This window comes from Pseudochaenichthys georgianus, chromosome 9, assembly GCF_902827115.2.
Source record: "Pseudochaenichthys georgianus chromosome 9, fPseGeo1.2, whole genome shotgun sequence".
Classification (NCBI taxonomy): domain Eukaryota; kingdom Metazoa; phylum Chordata; class Actinopteri; order Perciformes; family Channichthyidae; genus Pseudochaenichthys; species Pseudochaenichthys georgianus.
In genome coordinates, this window is record NC_047511.1 from 33,779,095 (window position 1) to 33,795,399 (window position 16,305).

General features: G+C 40.6%; 2 protein-coding genes across 4 annotated transcripts in view; both read left to right on the plus strand.

Moving 5' to 3' along the window:
* LOC117452067 (uncharacterized protein KIAA1671) overlaps window positions 1-10,133 on the plus strand; it is a 29,278-nt gene extending 19,145 nt beyond the window's left edge. For both annotated transcript variants that reach the window (XM_034090515.1, XM_034090514.1), the window contains 7 exons: window positions 5,144-5,253; window positions 6,037-6,199; window positions 6,398-6,560; window positions 6,880-7,007; window positions 7,364-7,506; window positions 8,227-8,314; window positions 8,413-10,133. In XM_034090515.1, the coding sequence (XP_033946406.1) occupies window positions 5,144-5,253; window positions 6,037-6,199; window positions 6,398-6,560; window positions 6,880-7,007; window positions 7,364-7,506; window positions 8,227-8,302 (783 nt within the window). In that variant the 3' untranslated portion in view covers window positions 8,303-8,314; window positions 8,413-10,133. The remainder of the gene's footprint in view (window positions 1-5,143; window positions 5,254-6,036; window positions 6,200-6,397; window positions 6,561-6,879; window positions 7,008-7,363; window positions 7,507-8,226; window positions 8,315-8,412) is intronic.
* A 1,554-nt stretch (window positions 10,134-11,687) lies between these two features.
* Window positions 11,688-14,885, plus strand: LOC117452953 (beta-crystallin B3-like). 2 transcript variants are annotated; one of them, XM_034091780.1, is made up of 6 exons: window positions 11,688-11,747; window positions 12,050-12,147; window positions 12,585-12,703; window positions 13,289-13,421; window positions 14,126-14,268; window positions 14,591-14,885. In XM_034091780.1, the coding sequence occupies exons 2-6, from the start codon at window positions 12,073-12,075 to the stop codon at window positions 14,883-14,885; spliced, it is 765 nt and encodes a 254-aa protein (XP_033947671.1). In that variant the 5' UTR covers window positions 11,688-11,747; window positions 12,050-12,072. The 2 variants fall into 2 exon arrangements, with proteins under 2 accessions (XP_033947671.1, XP_033947670.1); XM_034091779.1 differs by having other exon boundaries at window positions 11,719-11,830.
* Window positions 14,886-16,305: the final 1,420 nt, after the last annotated feature.

The window sequence follows — 16,305 nt, forward strand, 5'->3', positions numbered from 1 at the left end:
GTGTGTGTGTGTGTGTGTGTGTGTGTGTGTGTGTGTGTGTGTGTGTGTGTGTGTGTGTGTGTGTGTGTGTGTGTGTGTGTGTGTGTGTGTGTGTGTGATCCATCAATCTGGTTGTTGAGAACAACTTTAAACTCAAACAATCTTCATATTGGCAACAACCAGAAAAACAAACACCAGGCTGGATAGAAAAGAGATTAATCCTTTAAGTCAGGTCCAATGCTCTCCGAGTCAAATTCTTAAGCCAAGTCAGGTTTTTACATTATTTCTCTCTTAGATTAGACGCTTTGTGAGGCATAAATCCTGAGTCTGTACAAACCAGTTGTGTAATGAAAGAATAACACAGTGCTGTTGCGTTTGCCCAGCAGACTTCCTCTTAATGTGAGTCCGCTGACATGCGGCGAGAATGCCCATTTGTTGACATGAGATCAGTGCTCGCGGGAGCAGTTGTTTGGAATATCTGTAGGATGTTGATATTGATTACTACTGTGTGCTTAAGTGCACGCAGAGCATTTTTCCCACTCCACCCGAGCTAGAATGATGAGAACAGAGCACTGGAGAATCGGGAGTGGTGGCACACTGCATGTATAATGCTGTGGTTGGAAGTATTGTCATGGCTGTTAATAGTCTAACAGTATTAAATGTTGTCCTGTCACATCCTATTTATCCTGAATAAGCTCAAACCAAGATTATGAGCATAGTGACAGCCACAACAGCTATACGTTGATTTAAGGTGCAATACTGAGCTATGTAAACACCTTAAAAGGATAGTTTGGATGTTTTGAAATGGAGCTGTTAGGTACTTACCCATAGCCAAAATGTATTGCCCACAGTTGATGACGGTCAACACAACAACCCCGGTGTGAGAAGAAGGTATTACAGCAAAGCAAGGTACTGCTGTGGACGTGTTAAACATATTTTAGCAACCTAAGAGAAAGGCCCACCTTGATGTATCAGTTTAGGTGTGTGCTATATTTAGAATATACCCATCGCTTTGCCTTGCCAAGAGACTGCCTTTCAAACTAACATGTTCACTTCTTACAAAGCCACCTGAATCCATTGGAAAAAAACAACATTGGTGAGTTTGTGTCTTATTGTGTTGCTTTGGTTGGTTCGTATTTCCCAAAGTCACGCATCCCCTCACACGTTTTTAATGGAGTCTGGCTTTGGCGAGGACAGAGATAATGGTTTATTTCCCAATCAGACTGTGAGCTCTCTCAAGACAAAGCGATACAAATAATCTCTTGGCGTGGAATGAAACTGAATGAGCTTTTTTTTTAATGGGTCAGCCTTTCTTTCAGGCCATCATACATTTTGAGCAAGCACTACATGTATTGTTTTCTCTCATGCAGTAACTCCCGATCTACTGTTGGTAACATACTGACTATGGAAGTACCTCATACAACCCTATTTCAAAACATGCAAACTAATGCTTCAACTAATATTTCTGTTGTTTGTGAGGTCTGAATCACAAACAGTACACACTGTTAGACTGCAGCACTGATTGAAATCCCAAATAACATTCTTTGACAGTGCAGGTAACTGGGTTATTGGAGGCTGTGTTTATGTAAACAAATGATTATATCTCCAGTAGCTGCTCACTCTGTTTTCTCTGCTCTGATGTAAGACCATCTGTTAGGTGCTTTACTGCAGAGCCCTTCCCTTTTCAAAGAACACCCATGTTTCCTTTTTAACTGTTGTGGTTGGAGCAATCCATAGGCCGCATTTCCTCCACCCTGTGTGAGTGTATCGTCGATCAGTGTGTTATCAAATAGTAGTTTCCAAGGCCTCGTTCCAGCCCCTTCTTCCTCAGATTGTCAGTCAACCCCATTTAGTGATCAAGCCTTTCTCTCCTTCATCCTTCCATTCATCCGCTCTTTGTTATGTCGTTTCCCCCGACACACCCTTCCTGTCTCTGGAAAGCTGGCTATGGCTAATGTTATTAAGTAACAGCCTTCATCCTGACAGCTATTAATCATTGCTATTGGACCTGTTGGGTCAGTATGCCTTACTGTGACCCATATTATCCATGTGTGTGGTTGATAGCTGAGCCTGTGAGAGTCCATTCAGAAGAGCTTTAAAGGAATTGTGGTTATTCTTTGGCAAAGAAACCTTTCTGAACTGGCACTGTCTGTAGATTAATGCATACTATACCAACAGAGAACGTAAAAAGAGTTCTATTGAGGTTCAGTACTGAGGCTGTTACAAACCACTCTTTTACTGAATAATACATGGTATTGAGAAAGAGCTTGTGTAGTGGCGCCTCTTTTCAACAAGTTCCAGCAAAGTCAGTGTTTGTCCTCTATGCTGATCAGGTGAGGGTGTGTTTTAGGTTGAGACACACACACACACACACACACACACACACACACACACACACACACACACACACACACACACACACACACACACACACACACACACACACACACACACACACACACACACACACACACACACACACACACACACACACACACACACACACACACACACGATAGATGGGTTTTAAGATTGTTTGGCATTTTGACAGCAGTAATAGCAGTTTACGACAACTGCTAGATGACAGAGGGATGACATAATGCTGAGGTTTCCAGCTGGATCTAAGTTCAAAGCCCCCCCCCCCCCCCCTTTATACCTCAGCACACTTTGTCTATTTCTGCATTAAATAAGCATTCTGGTTCTGAAAAATGCAGAAACTGTCCACAGCACTCTGTCAGAAAGGAGTTTTCAGACCATGTTAGAGGGCCAGTCAGCTTTAAGAGAAACACATTGAAATGTCTTTTCATTTGACTGGGACAAGTTCAAATACAGAGCTTGAAACTGATTTGCTGCACAGATAGTTTGTAGTTAGCGAATGTTTAACTCTTTGACATGATTCAGTGTGATACAAAAAAACTACAGCTTTCAATAACTTAAACCACAATACACTATAAACGTGGATATACATAAAAGGCACATCACATAATGCAACAGGACAAACAGCATTGCACATACTAATAAGTGACTGCCCCACACTTTTATACATTGGAACTGAGGTGGCTGCTTCCGTCGACGAAGACAAAGTCATCAACTTTACTCGCTTTGTTTGCACCACCAAGAGTAACATTTTGAATCCATTTCAGAAGAAACTTTTTGAAAATGTGCGGCCGTACCCACATATTTATCCGATTATTAGAGCAACAACATGGCTTTATTAAAATAGCGCTAATCAAGCCTCAAGTCTTAAAAAATTGACAACCAGATGTTCTATGTATAACATTGAGGAACATACACAGCTATTAACAGTCATGCTGTTTTTAAGAATACTGGGTGCCTTTAGGCCTCTAGATCAGAATGAACACGTTAAGATTTCCTACTGGGCCACGATCTATTGAACACACCATTATTGTAAAAGCTTCATGAAATGCTGCTTTTGTTGGATCAGCATCAACACAATGCCTGTGTTATTGATCCATAGCTTCTGTTGATTTGTAAGTGAATTAATAACTCGCTAATGTTTCTATAATCGTTTGTATACATCTTTATTTGTAGCCTCATCTATGAGAGGACCTACTAATCTAGCTGAATTAGCATTTAATCAACCCGAAGATCACTAGATAAGTGAAGTACGTTGCTAGTGTTTCTGTATGTTCCACCTCCAGTCTGATTTGGAGGAGAGGTTTCTTCGTTGTCAGTGGCAGCAGCACTGTGAAGTGTGTGTATTTTAGGGTAAGTGGTGTGACCCCGTGGTGTCAACATGAAAAGTGTGAGTGCTACAAATCCTTGAGAAGAGGATGAACTTGAGAAGAAGTGTTTTTTTCCGACACAGGGAGCCATTCTCACTGTTCTCTGTTTTCTTTGTTCTTGTCCGGAAAGGCTTAGTTGATAAAGGACATCCTGAACTGCTGTTTTTTTCCTTCTCTTTAGCAATCTTATGGTCTCACAATCCAAATGTATCGCTCCTCAATGTCTCTGCTGTGCTCTTTTTGAAGTGCTCTTGTATCTCTGCTCTCACATTCACAAAGAAAACAAGGAAGGCATTCATGAAGCTCTAAGAATGAGAACTGTGATCTACTCCTCACATAAACATGAAGTGAACCCTCCTCACCGTTTACAGACCGGTCAACATCAGAGCCAGGTGTATCACGTTTCTCCCTCCACTCCTTCGGCAACATCTGAGGACAGAAGGATTTTCTATTGTCTTTTCCCTATATAGGCCAGGCTTGTCAGTTCATGCCGTGTTTCTATTGAGACAGTATGTCCTCTGTACCAGCCTCATTAAAAGCGGCATGGTTCAGTACACAGCAAACACACACCGAGTCAATCACCCCCCCCCCTCCCGTCTCCGTTAGTGTCCCCGCTCTGGTCTCCATTAACTCATCCCTTGACCTTTCATTACTGTTCAACTGCTGGCTCTATTGACCACATACTATAATGGCTTCACTTAGCAATGATAATGTAAATCAACTTTTTGCAAATATTTACGAAACTTATCAAATATCCTGCAGTTGTATGAAGTTTTTATTTATTTTGTACAAAAATGTCTCCATAAGCGCATTCACTTTTGCAAGTGCATTCTAGTTGTACATGGCAACTAAGGCCGCTGCTTATATAGGCAATGGCATGAATTGATGAAAGGTGAACCAGCTTTCCCTCTGCCGCAAGCGAATAATACAAAAACTATTAAAATAGCCTAGTGTGCAAGTTCATCTTTTTTTTTAACAACAAAATGTTTTATCATTTAGTTCAGATCAAATTCTAAACCACTGCTTGGAGGGGGAAATGTGCACATAATGCAATGGATGTATAATACAAATATAGTACGGCAGTATTAACAGTATGCGTAGATCTGTATTTGTAGTTTAGCTACAATTTATTTTATTATAGTTTTTGTTTTTTTAATAACCAATCACAGCATTTTAAAAGATGGCATCACACTTATCAACAGGGTGAACCACACCTCATCCCTTAAGAAAAACCTTTGGTCCATCGTTGTTCACAGTGACTTCTCGGCTTGAATTCCTAGAGATTTACTCCGAGAGTATTTTCTGAATGTCAAGTGAGAGCAGCTGCTGGCGTCTCTCAAGCTAGTCTGTTATATAACTTAGAACCAGTTTGATTCCTCCTCAATAATTAATAATTGTTCTCCTCTTCTCTCTCCCAGGTGCAGCAGAAGCAGAGTGTCAGTGGTGAGGAGGAGGACTCGGGAACACCCGTCCGAGACACTGACAGTCAGTATGGCACCTGGGAGACAGGACTGCGCACTGATGACAGGTGAACACACCGTTTTCATTTTGTCTGGTGCTTCATTTGTTTTTATTTGTTTTCAGTGTGTTTTTAAGTACACAACACAAGTCAATATTCCAAAACCACCCAAAATCGTCAATTGCGAAAATGAAAACACAGCCATGGTGTTCGGGGAAATATCCTCATGTTTATTTATTGCGATTTTTGTATCCAGATTAGTGCCCTTTAAAAATGTGACTAAACTTAGTCGATATACACTAAAGTCTATGTCTCAAACTAAATACAAATTAACAAGTTTTTCATTTTTACATCAATGTTTTGCTATGCAAGCTTAAAGAAAACAAAGAATGAAAATACCTCCTTCTGAAAGTTAACCTGAAGGCAGTCAAATGTATACGCCATCTTCTGTCATTGTTTATGCTCCGGTTAAAGTGTTGAACAAACTACCACAGTCTTTGTTTATCTTTCTAGCTATGGAGGAATGGCGGATAATGACTTCTCTGTTACTTCACTGACCCCCTGTGGTCAGAAAATATCATCACATCGTTAACCAACAACAAGAAGAACAGAGATTATATCAAATTTGTAAAAATAAAAATAAGATGTAGTGTGTTTTATATATAATATAAATATATTTATGTCCATCCTTCTTGTTTCACCTTTACCCCTGTTTTTAGGTGCGTCAGCTACATCTTTGTTTGCCAACAGAAGCAATAAATGACTCGGGCTCTATTTGATTGTACAAGGGATTGTACCTGCGGTTAAAGCAACCACACATTTGTTTTATAATTTTTCTCTTCTTAACTTCAGCCTCAGTCCTGCCACTCCCAGTTCAGACAGTAATCTGAGCCCCTCACCAAGGAAGCCCACCCCCCCGCACATGCTAGCTGATCCCGGCTCACGGTTTGATAGCGACGCTCCGGACGGCGTTCCTCAGTCAACATCTGAGAGCCAGCCGCTCCCTTTCCCTGATGTAAGTGTTAACCCCAGCTAATGTCTGCTGCTGTTTTAACCCTGTGCGCTTCACTAGAGACATGTTTGGCTTTTTCTCTTTGTTGAGCTTTGGGCTGTGATAATGCATACTGTACGGCACACATTTTTGCATTTTCTTTTCCAATTTTTAGAAGTTCAACCTAATCTCCTATGTATTTCTCTCTGTTTGGACATCCAGGTCCCGACCGTTCTGTTAGACACCAGCGCCCTGCGCTCCAGAGCTCACCTGGTGAAGAAGCGCGCCCCTAGGGCCCGCCCCTCCAGAGCCGCCCATCAGACAGTAGCGCTGTCCCCGGCCGATGGAGGAGCCACGGACGACTGGCTCTACAGAGACTCCACAGGTGAGCACTAACACAAGAAGATCAAGGGACCACGCTTTATATTCAGGATTCCTATTCTCAACTAAACCTTTACCTGACAAACAAACAAAAGAGCATTTCAAATTGTTGCCAGGAAACAAGTTTAATGTGCAATAAAAATGTACTGCAAAATGCATTTGTGTTTTAAACGTAGCAGCAATATAGCTAAAAACACAAAGAAAGAAGTGAAAAAGCAGCTCATGTTTGTCATGTGAGTGCAGCCAATTAAAAAAGATGCAGTTGCAAATGTGCCGTTTTAGTATTCTGTGTGATATAAAAATATATATTTTCCCCATGACAGAGGCGAAGGTTGAGAGCAAGGACGCTGACTCTGAGGAGCGGGCCAGAGGAGCCGAGGCCGGCCCTGCCGTCTCCTCTCAGCCGCAGAGGATCCCCCTGTTCACCGGGATGGACCCTTCAGCTTTAAAGGTGAGCCTCAACATTTACAAGATAAGCTAATATCTATATTAAACTGTTCTGTCAATACCTTCGAATCATTTCTCAGATATCCAAAATGGCGCAGTGGATAGCAGCCTCAGTGTTGTGGTCTCCTGTTCTCTGTTTTTGTTTTTAGCTCCGTTTCTGTTCTCCTACTCTGAGGATATTTAAATCTATACTTAGTAGTCAAATGTTTATGGTCATCGTTTTTAACTGTATGTTATTTATGTGTACATTTATAGCAACAAAATACCAGGGTCAAATTCTTTGTTTATTCACCTACTCACTATGTCATAACATCTTATTATGAATTAATGTACCTAAATCTGTCCCATTCCTCTTGTCAGGCCAATCTGAGGAGGAGGGGCGAATCTGACGGTCAGATGGACGGATCCACTCCCTCTCCTTCACAACTCTCTCGCTCTCCCAAGTCCCCCTTTCTCCCCCGGGCAGCGCGAGTACTGCCCCCAGCTGGTGGGAAAGAGAATGGGTAAGCTCAATTATTCATATAAAACTTGTTTTCTTTGCAGAGAAGACCAGAACGGGGGAGATAGGAATCAAATTGGACAGAGCGAGGGTTTCTTTGCTTTAGCCCGAGATAATGGTTCACACATCAGTGGTAATCAAATGTCTTCGTTAACTAAAGCTCTCTTCCTGAGGCTCTGTGCACAAACTCATAAAGGGAAAGGTTTGGTTGCATTCATTTGTTATTATTATAGAAGAAATGCTGCAAATAAGAGAGCAATGCTGGCAGAACGTTTCTCATTTTGTAAATTCTTAAAGGTGGGGTAGGTAAGTTTGAGAAACCGGCTCGAGATACACTTTTTGTTATATTCCATGGAATGCTCTTAACAACCCAGATAGCAATGAATATCTTAAGTGCTTTGACAAAAAATCCATAAAAAAAAGTCATCTGTGGAAGCCGTAGTACTGTAAAAAGGGTTTGGTTGGATTTTGTTTTTGTATTTACTGTGCAAAATTGTATTGATAACAAAACATTTCATTTTACCACTCGATGCATTCTCTGTGCTCTCTTTTTATATTCTGGAAAAAAATGTGTTTTTACTTTAAACTTCACACAGGATTGAAACAATAAACTCAATAATCGCACTGCTAATTGAGCTTTTTACCCTCAGGTTTGAAGTTTAACATGAACCACTAAGCCTTGTATTCCAGTTCTCTGTTTGACGTTTGTCTCCTCTCTGTGCAGCGAGGAGGACTCACCGCAGTGGTTGAAAGAGCTGAAGTCCAAGAAGCGTTTGAGTCAGTATGAAAATGAAAGCTAAGATATTAATGAGGTGAGTTAGCTTTTGAAATGTCTCCCCATCTTTCAATGTGTATTTAACAAAAAAGACCTAAATATTAACACCTGTTATCCTCACTCGACCCCCTTTAGGTGGCCTTATCAGATGAATCTATACGAAACAGAAGCCTTAACTTTGGAGAGTAGGAGAGCGGAATCTACAGCTGCTGACCTTTTTTTTGTTTTTTTTTTATTCTCTTCCCATCTGGGTTTATAATGTGCATGGTGCCTTTTTTTTTTACGGAGAGTCTCTTTCTTTTGGAAAAAGAATAAAACAAGCAAGGAGGAGAAGAAACAAAAACATCGTGCTGCTCTACTTCATCCATTTCATGCTTGAACCGGTGGAAGCTGGGGGACCAGGAGGAGACAGGAGGGGAGGGAGAGATTATTGGCAATAGTGCTGCAACTGATGATTATTTTCATGATCGATTCATCTGTTGATTATTATCTAGATTGATTGGTTCATTGTTTGGTCGAAAGATGGCTGTGCACTCTGTCCATGGTGATGTAAATGTCTTGTTTTTTTTGTCAAAAACCCAAAGATATTCAGTTATAATAAAGCAAAGCAAGTATTGTCCACATTTGAGAGGTTAAAATATAATTTTCTGACATTTTTGCGTAAAAGTTGCTTTAACGATGAATTGATCATCAAAATCGTGCTGTCTATACGAACCGTTGCAGATGTATTAAGCAAAAAGTTAAGAAATGTTTGACTTGTGGGACCACGCAACACTTTTTCCTCTACGAGCTTCATCACACACTGGAGGACAATCCAGAAAATCCTCGTCAAGATGTCTGTGTTAGTTTCCTGACCTGACTTGTGTGTACAGGTCGTAACATAATGTGTGTTATCAGTATGTTGAGGGGCGTCACACAAGCATTGCCATAGGACGTCATTTCAGACGCTAATGATCTCCTTCTTGAACATAAAGAACAAATCACTGCTGACTTTATTGCTAGTGTAAATCTTGTTAACATCTGTAATCAGGAGATGTTATTTGTATTATGATTGATTTAACAGAGAACTAGTTTTGTGTTGCATCACTACAATAGACTTTGTTACACTCCACACAACCCTAACAGTGTCAGAGTTGCTGCATCTTGTACATATGTTTTTGTTTAAATATATTTTTGTTTTTTGTGTAGGAGAGACGGGGGACTTTGCATCTGTCAATCATGCACACTCCTTATCAGCACAAATACTTTTATAAAAGAGAAACACTAATCAGCCTGTCTTCCCACAATGATTGTAGCGTTTACTAAAAGCCATACTTTCAGATTTTAGCCCTCACACACTCCTAAATTCTGATTTGACAATGCTTGTTGTTTTTCAAACAAAATGTGGAATTGTGTCCCCTTTAATGTGCATGCACAATCTTTGCTGTCAAACTGAAAGTGTTGGGTGCTCCAGTGGAGGGATTATTTGTTCTCTACTTTGTTTAAATCACTCTATGAAACTCCTAAAAGCATATGAACATTTGCACCTGCTTTCCGCCTTTACTGTAATCCTCCTCCTGCTGCTGCGCTTCTATAAAGCACTTTGTCACTCGACGCACTACGGCACTGACCTCTGCCTCTCGTCTGGTCTCCTGTGTTGTTGGAGATTTTCTCATGCAAGTGAATGTGTCGAAGTCCTCTGGGGGGGATTGTCCCTGGTTTCTATGTACGTGACCTTTTACTTTGTCATAAAAATGTGAGGGTTTATTTTTTGTCCTTTTTTTTTTTATTTGAAAGTAAAGATGTATATTGCACTGTGTTGTACTGGCCAGTGTCCTAAAGTGAATACATTCTTAATAAAATGTACTTGAGTTAAACATTGGTCTAGAGTTTTTCTGGCAGAGTTTTACCTTGTGGATATTTAAAAAAAAAACTAAAAGTTCTATCGTTTTAGGAAAGATTGGTTACTCGGTATACTCAAGTGTAGATTAGCATGTATCAGGTGCTTTTGGAAAAAACAGGAAGTTGATTCAGACACTCAACCTCCTCCAGAAACATTTTAGGAAAGGAAACCACAAGGAAGATATATTAAATAGATTGTATTGTTAAGGTTTAGTTATTAAAAAGCCAACATGTTTAGGCCACTGTAGGTATTCCTCAGGGATGGTAACATGTGAAACTATTTTTTGTTCAAACAACTTACGGAAAGTCTTACTTTGAGGTCAAAAGAGGTCAGAATAAATTAATCGGGGAATTTAAAACAAATATTTTTCATGCGGTGTAATTATTTGCCAGAAACGAGACAAAAGGCTCGACAAAAACAACTTGACTGTCAGAATTATTATAAGGGTTTTATATTTTCTACCGATACCCTTATTATAAATGATTTCACAATTCACAGATTTACTACACAGTGAATCCTGTGATACCACTAACCTACATTTGGGTTAAGAGGAATGTGTGTGTGTGTGCGCGCGCGCGTGCGTGCGTGCTAGCATTACTATACTTGTGGGGACCTACATCTGTTTACATAGTCACGTGTGGGGACTCGCCTCCCTTATGGGGACAAATTGGAGGGGAATCATTCATTTTAGGGTGAAGACTTGGTTAGGTTAGGGTTAGGCATGTGTTGGTTATGGTTAAGGTTAGGATAAGTCTCTAGGAAATGCATGTAAGTCAATGCAATGTCCCCTGAAGTGGTGTGTGTGTGTGTGTGTGTGTGTGTGTGTGTGTGTGTGTGTGTGTGTGTGTGTGTGTGTGTGTGTGTGTGTGTGTGTGTGTGTGTGTGTGTGTGTGTGTGTGTGGTCTAGCATTACTATACTAGTGGGGACCTAAATCTGTTTACACAGTCACGTGTGGAGACTGGCTTCCCTTATGGGGACAAATTGGAGGTCCCCATAAGGGGAATCATTAGGGTGAAGACTTGGTTAGGTTTAGGGTAAGGGTAAGGTTAAGGGTAAGGGTTAGGCATGTGTTGGTTATGGTTAAGGTTAGGATAAGTCTCCAGGAAATGCATGTAAGTCAATGTAATGTCCCCTGAAGTGATGTATACATGGTGTGTGTGTGTGTGTGTGTGTGTGTGTGTGTGTGTGTGTGTGTGTGTGTGTGTGTGTGTGTGTGTGTGTGTGTGTGTGTGTGTGTGTGTGTGTGTGTGTGTGTGTGTGTGTGTGTGTGTGTGTGTTTGTGCTGAGCGGGGCTGTTTGCTGAATCCTCTTGGCTCTCTTTCCCCGTGCCCGCACACAGTGCTCGCTGGCAGCGGGCGGACAGGCAGGGCAGCGCGTGCCAACACAGCTGCCTATTGAGAGGCAGCGTTACGGACACAATGTGAGCGACAGACTTGCTGTATCAACAGCTCCCCCTTTTCTGCTGTTGTGGCCAGAAATAAACCATAAATACCCCCCTGTCTCTTCCCTTTAATGGCTCAACCCCACCATACAGCAAGTGACACCGAACAAAGAGGGACAGTACCACTTCCTAGCAGACATACCCAGGTAAAAAGCTCACTGTGGACACAGGCGAAGTAATACATCCAATGCAATGGAGTTAGATGGTGCTGCAACAAGTGGAGACCAAGGTTTGGATGATTTTAGTATCATGGACATACTTTAAGGGATGATATCATCTTTTGTGTCCTATTCAGTTAATGATTATCCTTACAATAATACAATCCACTACTTGAATCATACATTGTAATCTTGACATTGAGCTTTTTTCCTCCTGTCTGTGTTTCCGTCCCTGAACATGCATGCATGATGGATGGTGCATTGCCTGTGTGTTTGCTGCTGGCACAAAGTGGATGAGCAGTGGATCAGGAGGATGTCGGAGCAGCAGAGTGCCTCAGAGCAGCAGGCGGCAGGGAAGAGCCAGGGAGGAGCTGGAGCCTCGTATAAGGTGCTGAGAAACAGAATCTGTGCAAGGCTGGAAACCTGGTTTGGTCAGGGAAGGAACCAAAATGTCTTACTATAGGATCAAAATCTCCTTAGTTAAAAAAATAAATAAATCAATGTGACCTGGTGAACACACATAAGAATACATGTTGCTGTAAGTGGGTATTTTGGATTATCTCTTTGGCAGTGGTGAAATGTAACCTTTACATATTTCACTTAAGTAACACGTTAAATGCAGGATTTAACTAACAGACTAACAGAGTATTTTAGTGTATTATAATTCAAGGATTTGAATACTTACCCCCCCACTGTTTGGTCAAGTAAAATCACTTCTTTAGGATCAATATTAGCCCCTTTATGCAGGCCTATATCCAAACCACACCTCATGGACACTGACTTGTTGTTAAACAGGGAGTGAATCTGCAGCTTTTTGTCTTCCAGGTGTTTCTGTTTGAGTTTGAAAACTTCCAGGGCTGCAAGGCGGAGTTTTCTGTAGAGTGTAAAGATGTGATGGAGAAGGGACTGCAGAAAGTCGGATCTGTGATAGTCGAGTCCGGACCGTAAGTACTGGTCCAAACATATGTATACACTGTAAGTATGGTTGGGCGATGTGGAGTAAATCAAATATCACAATCATTTGATATAACCTTGATATCGATAACAATGTTGTTGGGTGGCTTATTTGTGCTTTGATACAACATATTTAGACAATGGGATGTTTTAATAAATAATCATCAGTACTGTGGATATAAGGACTTAAGGTTAAAGACAAATCTACAAATTAGAAAGAAAATGACATTCCTTTACTGTAAAGTAAAGTACAAAATGCCTACACAGCCTTTAAAAGTACAAAATAGTCAACCATATTACAATATCCAAAATCTAAGAAGTTGTGTCTCATTACAATACCGATTTAATATCCATATATTGCCCTGCCTTAGTAGTAAGAATACAGTTTCCCATATCACTTGTAATTGTATCAGCACTGACATTGGTTTGGCTGTTTTGAAGCTGATGATTCTTGCTGTTTTGAATTTGTATCTTCATGGTTCATTTGAAGTCGCTTTGAATGAAAGCGACAGCAAAATGTAATGTTATGTGTCAGGCAAAATAAAGCTCCTCTTTTCCCATTTCTCCCCTCTCAGCTGGGCGGGTTACGATCGGCATGGCTTCACAGGGGAGCAGTTCATTCTGGAGAAGGGCGAGTATCCGCGCTGGGACACCTGGACCAACAGTCAGAACAGCTACTCCCTCTTCTCTCTAAGGCCACTCAAAGTGGTGGGTGAACAGTATAATACAAAACTGACTCTTTTTACACAAACACTTAGATTATCCATTAATCTGCCTATTGTTTTCTATTGGATTCATCGTTTGGCATTTCAAATGTCAGAATATAGGGACAAATGTCCATCCCCATCTAAGGTCTTTAAATGTCAATTGTTAATATTCAGTTTAACATGATATAAACCAGAGGCTGAAAACAGCATTTCCTGACATTTCTTCATGAATAATTACTTTTCATCAGTTATCACATATCATCAAAAAGGTTGGTTATTATTTTTCTACCCATTGACTTAATCTTGCACCGATAATGAGCAATTATTTCCTGTCAGGCAACATTTCAGGAAATGCATATTGAATTAGATTAGATGGACTTTATTGGTACCAAATTGGAAACCCATTGGAACAGCATGTAAACAAGGCATTGCACATGATTTAAAAATCTAATAAATATATATAAAATATACAGTTTGAATACATTGTAGTAGACCAACCTACTTCTAATACAATATAAAAATAGGATTCTATGTACATTGTACAAGTATGCATGAGGTTGAGAGTGATAGTAAAATGTATATACAAATTGTTCAGGGTTATTGAAAGAGTCAATAATAAGAGTCATGTGAGCTGCACGCCAAACATCATTGTTTTAACACACTGGAGACATTTGTAAGATGCCTGTGTCTGTTTCTCCTCTACAGGACGGTGCTGAACACAAGCTGCACCTGTTCGAGAACCCAGGATTCACCGGTAGAAAGATGGAGATTGTTGACGATGATGTGCCCAGTTTGTGGGGACACGGTTTTCAGGACCGTGTGGCAAGTGTGAAGGCACTTAACGGAACGTAAGACCTTCACTAAATCCCCACTTTCATTGTCTAGTTTTCTATTTTACCTACCCAAAGCAAATAACTGTTTAATGCGTTTACTTGTAAGGGACAGGTAAACTTATACTTTTTCACCACGTAAAGGACTTTGAATTGTCTTTGTTACCTTACACCCCTTAGTATACTCACAAAAACCCTAAAAACAGGCAAATGACACAATGCCTAGACTGACTCTAGTATTCAAACAATGCCTGGTAAAAAATACATTATTAAATCTGGCTTTGAGGTAGCCTTGCTTTATTGTCTTATGAGACCTGCTCTCTGTTTTCCCTCCCTGCAGATGGGTGGGCTACCTCTACCCCGGATACAGGGGGCGCCAGTTCATCTTCGAGAGAGGAGACTTCAAACACTGGAACGACTGGAATGCCCCGGACCCTCAGATCCAGTCTGTCCGACGTGTGAGGGACATGCAGTGGCACAAGAAGGGCTGCTTCGTTGCCACAGACCCGGCCCCGGCCCCGGCCCCCGCCCCGGCCCCCGCCCCCGCCCCCGCCCCGGCCCCTGGCCCCGACCCCGACCCTACCCCAGCACCTCCTGCACCTCCTGCACCTCCTGCCACAGCTGGAGCCAACTGAGCAGGACCCCCCTACCTCCACCACCCAGTACCCCCCTCCCTACGCTGCCGACAGTGCCTTAACCTGACCTTGGCAAACGCGTGTGCCCATGAGGAGTGCCATGTATGTTTCACTGGCGAATAAAAGATGTTTGACCTGGAGCTGCTTGTTGCTGATTGTTTGCTTTTCAGTCAATGAAACTGAGGCATTAACACATTGGGAAATCTGTAAAGTAAAACAAGTTTTGGAAGGACTCAGATCCTTGACTTAAGTAGAATTACCATGATCTTAAAATACTCCATTACAAGTACAAAGCCTGAATTCAAAGTGTTACTTGAGTACAAGTGCAGAATTATTCTTGGGTTAATGTTCTTTAAGATAAGATAAGATGGACATTTATAGATCCCTGTAGGGAAATGCAGGTGTTATAGCAGCAACATAATAAGAGAGAAACACAGATAGTACACATGGTATAATAAGAATAAAAATACAAATATGAATAAACATGTAGTAACATTATGAATATAAATAACATGAGTTATAACTCTGACGAGGTGAATGAACATATATACAGATATGTGACCAAGGTTAAATATATATATATATATATACATTTCAGTTTTAAAAGTAAAAGTAAGTTTGCAGAATTCTTCTTTTCGTAGTGGTTTACAATACAAATATTGTGTCTGTCATGTTAAGCCAATTTTAGTTTAGTAACTTTTGAGATACAAGGTACTTCCGTAGTACCGTGCTACATCTTATCATAAAAGCAACGAATGTGTTTATATGTACAAAGTAACTAGTAACTATGAGTGTAGTGGGTTAAAAAGTACAATATTTTCCTCCAAAATGAAGTGGAGCAGTAGTATAAGTAACATAAATAGAAATACTTAAGTAAAGTACAAGTATGTATGAATATTATTTAAGTACAATACTTCATTAAATGTACTTTGTTTCTCTCCACCATGCGTAAAACTCTCAAGTCATGTGTGCCACTTTCTCTGCTTGTTGTCTACATTGTAGTCACACATCTCAAAGCCTCGTGCATCTCTGGAGCACATGACTTATTCAGCAAATATGTGGAGACGCATCTGCTTTACAGCAAGTGAGCTGATGTCATACTTTATTCATGCTTCCTATTAAAACAGAGTGCACTGCATTCTCTCTGATAGTCATCATCATTTAGTGGTTCATGGCGAGTGAACAAGTTAACATTAGGAACTGATGAACTCCTGCACATATTAGTCTACAATAAAGTATAGTTTTGGTCATCTGCAGACATGATTACTTTGTATGATTCTTAAGACATTACATTGAACATTCAGGCTTTTATTTAGCAGATGTTGATGTTATATGGCAACACTATTAAAATTTGAGATAATAGTGACACAGAACAGCTCCATGTGTCTCCTGCAGTGCTCTACTATACTTGTTCTCACAT